The sequence below is a fragment of the Microcebus murinus genome, chromosome 11 (genome assembly GCF_040939455.1).
Source record: "Microcebus murinus isolate Inina chromosome 11, M.murinus_Inina_mat1.0, whole genome shotgun sequence".
NCBI lineage: Eukaryota > Metazoa > Chordata > Mammalia > Primates > Cheirogaleidae > Microcebus > Microcebus murinus.
This window is the reverse complement of record NC_134114.1, coordinates 26,322,377-26,332,146: the sequence shown is the minus strand read 5'-3', so window position 1 is coordinate 26,332,146 and position 9,770 is coordinate 26,322,377. Positions and strand designations below refer to the sequence as shown.

Here is a 9,770-nt window from a genome sequence, read left to right as displayed (position 1 = left end):
CCAGAGGAATTCTCAAAGTATCCACATAAATGACTGTGAAAGGGATTAATTCAAAATTGTGCAATTAGAAATTCTACCACAACTTCATAACACACTCATCAAAAAGTATTGAATTTATGTCTTCACTCAAACTCACAACTTACTGTCAAGTTTATCTTGAGAACCTATAATTAATTTGCTCCTGATAAGTGGGTGCTTAAAAATAAATTCTGAATATGGCTGTCTTATTTTTATTGAAGGTCATATTCAATTGCCTGAGTAGTAGACATTTTGGCTTTTTGCATTTAACAATTTGGCCCTAATTAACCACATACAATAATTTCAAGTGAATCTATGACCTGAATTACTTGCCTGCATAATCTAGATGACTTCAAGATTTGAAATATCCTAATTGAGACTATTACAAGGTAAGCAGCCCATTAAACACTCAGGAAGGCCTTTCTTAACAAAAAAATTAAGAAACATAATGAAGATAGTTCTGCCTATATAAATACTTAAATAAAAAATTAAAATGTAAACAAACTAGAAAAGATGTATACAATAATCTTACCACATAAGAGTTTATAAATCAGTAAAAGATAACCCTGCTACAGGAAAACAAACATTATTCTAGTTACAAAGAAACAACCAATACCTAACCAAAAAAACTTTTTTGCCGATTGACATTATTTCACCACTGTCCTATTTTTCCTCCTTTTACTATTTTTAATCTATACTGCTTCTAAAATAAACTTGTAATTTACAAAATACTTTCAGCACAGGCATTAATTCATTTGATTCTCAAAACCTAAGAATTTTAATGTATTCTTTTCTGAGGTGAGATAAGATCAGAGGTTGGTTTTTCATGGCTTCATTAACTGGTGACTCAGGGAGTCAAAGCTCAGTAAGCTGCTTTCCTTTCTACCAGTCTCCCCCTTTATCATTCACAAACTACTCTCTCAAAGTGCCTAATGTTGTTTTTACAAGTAATAATGACCCAGTAAATCTGTTTGCATTTCAGCTTTGCTAAGCCAAAAATTCTAATCCAAGAGAACGGGCCCAAATCTTTAATAATAAAAGTTTTTAGTAATACGAAACAAACTTTGAAAAGAAAATCAGAAATTGAGTCCTGGTGATATTTTATTTAGAAAAAGATAATCATTGATTTTAAAGTTTTCTTTCTTTTGAATGCCACACTAATTACACATTAAGATAATGCCAGATAATAATAAAAGTATTTACACACTGAATACAAAATAAATACAAAGTAACTGAAAAACTAGTTATTCATTGATTCATTTTGTTTTCCCACTGCCCATCTTCTGTTTCATTTTTCTTTGCCTTTTGTAAATCCTTTTCTTTCTTGCTTTCAAATCAACTTTTGGCTCTGGTTTTACCCACTGTATTTCTATTGGTTTTTCCTCAGCTGGTATAACAAAAACATCTGCAGTGGGATCATGTGGAACAAGTGTCTTTTGTTCTTTCTTTCTGAGTTTCTGCACCTCTTTCACTTGCTGTTTCTCTTTGTATTTTGCAGCTGTCATGGACCTTATGATACGTCGATGCTAAAAACAAAAAAAGATCGGATGCTTTTGAAATAAAAACAAACATTTTGTATAAAGCAAAGACATTCGCTTATGAGCCCAAATCCCTTTATTGTCATGAAAAAAAAAAGTAAAATTTGAGGTCTGTATGCAGCAAAGACCAAATTAAGTTTCCCAGGTAATAAAAAGTAATTATTAATACTGAACAGAATTATTTTGGCCAAAGGGTCCTGGTACATTGAAGAGCACTGAATAACAAAAACAGCTTACCATGTTTGGTGACTGGTAGTGAGGATTTTCATATAAAGTTGGTCCTCCAAAACTCCCCTGGAAAATCTTTATGAGATTTAATACAAAACGAGGTCCTATTTCTACAAGAGCAGCATCTTCTTCTATGATCTTTAATAAAAAAGAAACTTTCATTTTGGTTTGGAAATACTATTCCTAAAAGGTATGCTGGCTTTAACTTCTTTACAAATTTGTTTAAAGAATTGATAATCAGTAAAATCAAGATAGAGGTGAAACTTGGCAAGTGCCAAATCATCAATATTTTCAGAAATCTATTACCAGTTACAGAAATTGTCATAGGAAAATATATTTTTTCAGTGTATTCTTTTAAAATTGACCACTTTGAATGTAGTTTATATCTTCCTTTTCATAGTACATGTATTCTTGAAAAACTGTGGTTTTTAAAATTGCCACCACTATTAACGAACTGTATGAAAACAAACTATGAGGGAACCCTTTTGAAACTTAAATCGACCTCTAAATTGTTTTTATGAATCTATCAAGTTAGATTAAAATGCATATAAATAGGATATATGGTCAAATTTATTCAATAGCTACTGATTATGGAATTAAGAGGCAACTTCTGAACTACAAATATTAACTGTTAGTTCAGGTATGTCTGCCCTCACAGGTTAAGGAAATGTGCTTAACTCACACTGCAAGGTATTTAGTGTAAAACATATAAAAAAGAGCCCAGTTTACATCACATGCTGTTTAAAATTTTTTTCTTGCTGTTTCTTTCATCTCTCCATCTTTCTGCAGACTTATCCTGCCAAGGGTTTCTAGAATTATCTCTTCTCCTGAATGAGTCACTGTATGACTCATCTAATAGTTGTCACTGAATACCTTCTTAGGTGCTATGTATGTTTTTCTAAGTCTTAACCCCCATGGTGGATTCTAACCTTTTGGAGAGAAACTTATATTTTACTGTTTCCTTTACAGCACTTAGCACAAATCTTAATTACCTCATGCTAATTTTTTTTTTTATAAAGTGAAATAAATATAGTGGCTTGTTAGGAAACTCATACTCCATATCAACAGACAGCCATGAAAAGAAGTATAGATCACTTAAGGCATGAGAAAGTACAGTTACTTGCAGCAAGTCTTGTAGGGAAAAAGGAAGCTATTTAAAACAAAATGATGGCCGGGTGCTGTGGCTCACGCCTGTAATCCTAGCTCTTGGGAGGCCGAGGCGGGCGGAGTGCTCAAGGTCAGGAGTTCAAAACCAGCCTGAGCAAGAGCGAGACCCCGTCTCTACTATAAATAGAAAGAAATTAATTGGCCAACTGATATATATATAAAAAATTAGCTGGGCATGGTGGCGCATGCCTGTAGTCCCAGCTACCCGGGAGGCTGAGGCAGAAGGATCACTCGAGCCCAGGAGTTTGAGGTTGCTGTGAGCTAGGCTGACGCCACGGCACTCACTCTAGCCTGGGCAACAAAGCGAGACTCTGTCTCAAAAAAAAAAAAAAAAAAAAAAAAAAATGATATATATCTTGTGTGTCTACAAACCCTGTATGTCCTTATTTTAAGTTATAATTAAAAATTAAGTTCACCTGAAAGTTCCGAAACCATATTCTATTATCCAAAATGGTGAAAGTAAACACATGGTCCACAAACGGTTGGCTTTTGGGATGATACCGCGGTGTACTAAAGATCTAGTTAAAAAAAAAAAGGATACATTAGTTCTTTATTCCAAGACATATTATGTATGTTCTAGATAACAACAAGTGCAAAGGAAGACACTTATGATTAAAAATACTTTCTAGAAATGATATTTACCTGAATTAAGAGTTCTTTTAATAAAGCATAATGTGGTAATTCATCAAAAGCCTGTAAAAATAAAATGAATGTATTATTTACAACAGTAGCTTGTTTAAAACTGTTTTTTAACATTAGCTAAGTTGAATTATATAACTATAACCCCCCAAAAAATCAATCATACTGGGTAAGAGTTAGATTTCATTACTATATGAGAAACTTACAGGGTCAAAAGACAAAAGAGGCCGAGAACCTTTCAAACAGTTTCCAGTCATCTTTAGTTCAGCTAGGGTATGAACTAGAAAAATAATTTTTAAAAAAGTTACAACTTTGGCTGAACTATTCCAGAAGATTATTTTTAATTTTCACAGTAAAAAATGTAAAATGGAGTCAACTTACTATTTTGAACGAGGAATTTAGCAGATGGTCCATGAGGTGAATTTGAAAGCCTAAAATATGAAAGAAGCTTTTTCAACTAATTAGAATTTAGAATGCAGTAAATGCTTACCACCTATTCACCATAAAAGCATATTATAATATGCTTATAATATTCATGTTTAATTTTCTTTAAAGGTATCAAGTTTTGTGAAATCAAATGAGTTTCATTGTTCGCCCTTTTACATAAAGACTCAAAGGAGTCGATAACCTAAGAGGTACAAAGAATAAACCACTTAAATGAGCTCAACCCAAATGTTGATACATTCTCTTACCACATATAGAGATCCTGTTTTTTCTTAGCTTCAAAATAGATACATTTATTACAGTTTTTCATTTCACAGACCTAAATTGAAGAAAAGTATAAGAAAATGAAGTAGATAACATAAATAAGAACTAAGTTAAGTGCAATTAATATCTAGAGTCACCCGAAAATATTTAAGCAGATTAATAGGCTACAATGGTCTAAACCTGGGTAAATTTATTTATTCACTGAAAGAAACATATAAAGTTCCTCTTAGATATTCAACCCAAGGTAAACTAGATGCTCTGTGTGCCTCTTTGGTGGCAGTATCTAACCTATTCTTTTTTTTTTTTTTTGAGACAGAGTCTCGCTTTGTTGCCCAGGCTAGTGTGAGTGCCGTGGCGTCAGCCTAGCTCACAGCAACCTCAAACTCCTAGGCTCGAGCGATCCTTCTGTCTCAGCCTCCCGAGTAGCTGGGACTACAGGCATGCGCCACCATGCCCAGCTAATTTTATATATATATATCAGTTGGCCAATTAGTTTCTTTCTATTTATAGTAGAGACGGGGTCTCGCTCTTGCTCAGGCTGGTTTTGAACTCCTGACCTTGAGCAATCCGCCCGCCTCGGCCTCCCAGAGAGCTAGGATTACAGGCGTGAGCCACCGCGCCCGGCCTAACCTATTCTTTTTGATCTAGCATTTTTGAAGTAATTGATCTCATTTCCGATTACTGAGAACCTCTTCTTTTGACCCCAGTTCCATGCCCACACTACAAAGACTGAAAACAGAAGCCCTAGGTATAAGGCATACCACAATTAATCTTATGTTAATTCTTCATAACCTATCTTATGAAAATATAGTCCTTATAGAACCAAAAACATCCTTTAAAATGGTTGCTTTAATTTTCAACTTTTTAGCTTTTTGGTTTTAAGATCACAAAATTTAAGATTTTATTCCTTACTTATACTATCATTTCTGATAATTTGGTTCTGTAAAATCACTAACAGACTGGTGAAAACTACAAGTATAAAACCTAATTCAAGTTGAATTAACCTTCAATGTCTTGAAGGTTTACAAAGTCACATTAGAATATACAAAAACATGAGTCAAGTCTTATATTACTTTAGTATTCTTAAACCCTAACTAGCATAGTATTCATACACTGTATACTATTTAAGTCTTTAAATCTAAAAACTTTAAAAAAAAAATCTTAGGTTTTTTACTAGTCTTAGAATAAACACAAAAAACACCACTTCTGGGCCTTGCAATTTTCTCTAGCTAGATTACTCTTTCAACCTATTTCTTAAGGCTCTGCTCAAATATTAAGTTGAATATCATCTCTTTGGAAAAAACCCACCTAGTCTAGCTTCAGTTGTTGAAAACCCTGCTTTATTTCTCCTACGTTCACTGAAATTATAAATCTTGCTTAAGGCCTGTCTTCCTCATTAGGATGTAAGCTCCATAATGACAGGACTGTTGTTCCGTTAAACATTCTTTCCACAGCACACAGATTAATGCCACGTTACAACAGATGTTCAAAACTTTGTGCAAAATGTCAGGCCTATAATCTTAGCACTCTGGGAAGCCAGGTGTTTGAGACCAGCCTGAGCAAGATGGAGACCCTGTCTCTACAAAAAAAGAAAAATTAGCCAGGTGTGGTGGCGTGAGCTTGTAGTCCCAGCTACTCAGGAGGCTGAGGCAGAAGGATCGCTTGAGACCAGGAGTTTGAGGTTGCTATGATGATGCCTCAGCACTATAACCTGGGTGACAGAGAAAGATCCTGTCTCCAAAAAAACAAAACAAAATTTATGCTAAATGAATGAATAAAAGAAGCCTAATAGTGAAAAGATTACCTTAAAAACAATTCTAAATTTTGAAAAATTTGCTTTAAATGTAGTTTAATATCTTCAATTACTTTGCAAATATAACCTATTACCAGTTTGTAATACCTTAAGAGCAAATGCCACATGCATCACTTTTAATATTGGAAAAATGCTTTTTACAATGTGGGTTTTCCATATGTATTTAATAGGCTTTATATTTTATTTTATGTTGATTATTTTTTATCAGTACCTAATACGAATTTAGCATAATACTAGACATTATGGAAAACAAAATGAGATATAATCCTTGTCTCCTCAGGAAATTTCAATATGCAAGACATGGAAAAGATTGGGAAATAATATACACTAAAGCACTAAATGGTGAATATAGACAGTGAGTGTTCTAAAATTACCTCATTAATCACAAATAACTTATCTTTGCGATCCATTTTAGTATCTATAAAAAGAACAAAGAAAAAGTAAATGAAAGGTAATTTCAAAGTTACTTCAATCAAATCACATACACTATCTAGAAATTTGTTTTAAGGTTTTTATACTCTTTATTTAAAGATTTCATTATTAATTTTCAAAATGATTAGACCTGAAAACACCCAACCTCTTCAAAAATCTTGAATCTTTTTAAATGTAAAGAAAATAAGTAAAAAATAGTCCTCAAGTTATGGTTAAGCCATGTGTCCAAGACTTTTTAGGTATTGTATGAATCCCTTTCAGAAGTGGAAAAATTCTCACAAACTGAAGACTATGTTGAAGGAGCCCAGTTTCAGAAAACATTCACTTAAGAAACTAAAATCTTAATTGATGAAAATATCTTTCAATTTTGAATCATAGTTGTCAAAGAACATTGATTTTGAAAATTAGTTTTGGACTATCATAGAAAAAGAAAACATACAAATTAAAATTTCTCTTTATTTCAGATATCTGAAAATATTACAACAGACCCCAATTTCAGAGGCACTGGTGTAAAGAACTAAGTTATTACCTAGAATTAAAACCTAAAGAATTTCCCAACACAGGCACAACAATAGCTATATAATGGCACACTGCCACCATTCTCAAGACCGGACATCCTTCACTAGCCTAAAGGTAAATCACTGCTTAAAAAACAAAACAAAACAAAATAAGAAGCTTGGTATTCAGAAATAGGCTGAGCCCAATTTAAAGGTGCTTCAAATCTTATCCCAAATCCACTAATTTTTTAATAAAAAGTTCAGAAAGCAATACATGGCAGTCAGGAATCATTCAGAAGGACAGACCATCTCATCCTACCTATCTCATAAACTCAGAAGAGCACTATAATGAAGGCATTCCTGGACTTTCCAGAAATGTTTCAATATGTGTAATATCTTCATCTGGGTGGTGATCAAAATGGTGTACACACATTTAAAATGCAGAAACTTTTATGTATATAAATTATACCTCAATAAAGTCTATTAAAATGAAAAAAGTTTCAATAATATTAGAATATCTGTTTTAAAAGGTAAAGAAAATATCTAATGAATTCTGTAAAGAATTTCCAACAAAATATTAACTAGAAAAACTGGCACTTGAAAGGTAAACTTCTGAGGTATCATAGTTCTTTAGCTGACAAGATTGAACAAATAAAGAATAAATACATAATTTTAAATATATAAACAAGCAAGTTTATAAATAAAAATTTTAAAAATATGATATTAAAGGTACCTGCTTTAGAATGAGGCATCAACATTCTCAAGTCTTGCATTAAATGTCTTGTTCTGAAATTTATTCCTCTGGAAGAAAAGATGAGAATCCGTTCCTTATTTGTCCACTTGCCCTAAAGAAAATATTAAAAGATTTAAAAATCTCATACTGAACCTATCTTGTTTGTTTTTTAAGGATCAATCCTGACCCCTTTAATTCCATCTGTCAGCAACATTCACTGACCACACCTGCCCCCTAGAAATGCCATCCCTGGTTTCTTCCTTTTTGTTTTTCATCTTCAATCTCTCCAATTCCTCCTCCCAATCCTAAACATTTTCTTAGCCCTCTTTTTAAATTTCTGTTCTCTCCACGACAGAGATTTCATAATCATTCCCAGCTTCAATTGTCAAGTCTACAAAAAGGTAATAAACTCTCTCCAGCCCTAATAATCCAAGCATTTGACAAACACCTCAAATCAACTCTATAATACTAAACATTATCTTATACCTTAAATCTGGCAAATTTCCTTACTATTTCTTTCTTTTTTTTTTTTTGATGCTGGCACCATCACTTTAGTCCCCCAAACTTTTGACTATTCCATTTGCTCTTTTTCCCCTACATACGACTAAATACTATCAGCTTCTCTTTGCAACAATTTTCAATCCTTTTTTATTCACACTGTTCTTATTTGTAGCCTTACATCAACTGCTAATTTCCTAAGTGGCCAACCTTCCCAGACAGGAGCTCCTCCAATACATATGGCAGGCTAACAGCTTAATCTTTCTGAAGCACTGCTTAATCACAACCTTACTTCCACAGTTTTCTAAACAAAGTTCAAAATGACACAGCTTTACCACTGGATTCTGAAATACATTTTCATTTTTACATGGCCCCAAATCAACACTACACTAATCCAATCTGGCTCTATTTTTTAGATTTTCAGCATTTCCCCACTTCAATGCTTTTCACACATTCTTTTTTCTCTCCCTTGGATTGTTCCCTCTCACTTTTGAGCATCAAAATTCTACCTGTCCTTTGAGATCCAGCTTGAAGGCTTAGTCCTTACCTTATTATCCTAGAGTAAAAGTGATCGTTATCTCCTACATTTCCACAGAATGTATCAAACTATGACTGAGCTTACATATATACTATCATATTTCTTTCTAGCTCTTTAAGGAAGAGTAAAAGCACTACTATTTACTGGAAATCCATTGGTCCAGATTATTCACAAAAAGCAAGTATTATCTTCCTCTTAATTTGTAAATGAGAAAAGAGCGCGGAATATATTCATTTTTCACTCTTTAGACCTCAGTCCTTTCCTAGAGCTTGCCATCCCACCACACAACGTAATTTACTTACCACCTCCTACTCGCAATAAGTATCGGTACTATGATAAGCGCAAGGGACACAGAAACTAATAAAGCACAGGCCAGCCTTCAACAGAATACACAGTAATCTGTCTAGTTTAAGAACTTAACTCCAACAACCTGTTTTCACCTTGTTTCGAATAAAAACCATCAACTTCTATGAATTCTTAATTTCTCTCTGGAGTTGAGTACTCCCTATAGTCACTTCCCAGCGAGTTCGTCGCCTCCAGGAGGGCGCCCACGTGCACAAGGAATAGATGTAAACACTATGCCTAGTCCAGTAGGTAGAACTGCTAAGGAAGATCTCTGGTCACACACAAGCTACTGTGAAATTAGCAGAGCTGTAGTCAAGTAGGTAGCCCCAGGAAACCAGCATGGAGCTACCGCCCCAAGAGTAAACCAAAAGTAGCCCCTTATACCTTGCAAACGGGTCCTGGGATACGGTCTCTGTCTTCTTCCTCCACTTCTTCTGCGATAACGTGCCGCTTAGCTGGCGGCCCGGCAACATCTTCGTTTCTTTTTGGCTTCTTCGCCTGAACCGCCAGGCTTCCGCGCCGCTTCCTCTTGGTCGCCGCCATCTTGCCTCACCACCGTCGCTCGTGGCTTTCTTTCCGGCTCTGCCGCTCGCTCCTCCTTCCGATCTCTATGGCA

At 34.3% G+C, this 9,770-nt stretch overlaps 1 protein-coding gene across 1 annotated transcript; it reads right to left on the bottom strand.

Moving 5' to 3' along the window:
* Window positions 1-1,101: 1,101 nt before the first annotated feature.
* BRIX1 (biogenesis of ribosomes BRX1) lies at window positions 1,102-9,754 on the bottom strand. Its single transcript, XM_012758130.3, has 10 exons — window positions 9,539-9,754; window positions 7,774-7,885; window positions 6,486-6,529; window positions 4,283-4,353; window positions 3,972-4,021; window positions 3,797-3,870; window positions 3,594-3,644; window positions 3,368-3,469; window positions 1,794-1,922; window positions 1,102-1,544 (listed from the first exon to the last, which is right to left on the bottom strand). Exons 1-10 carry the CDS (start codon window positions 9,695-9,697, stop codon window positions 1,275-1,277), a joined length of 1,062 nt encoding a protein of 353 aa, XP_012613584.1. The 5' UTR covers window positions 9,698-9,754; the 3' UTR covers window positions 1,102-1,274.
* Between the last annotated feature and the right edge of the window lie 16 nt (window positions 9,755-9,770).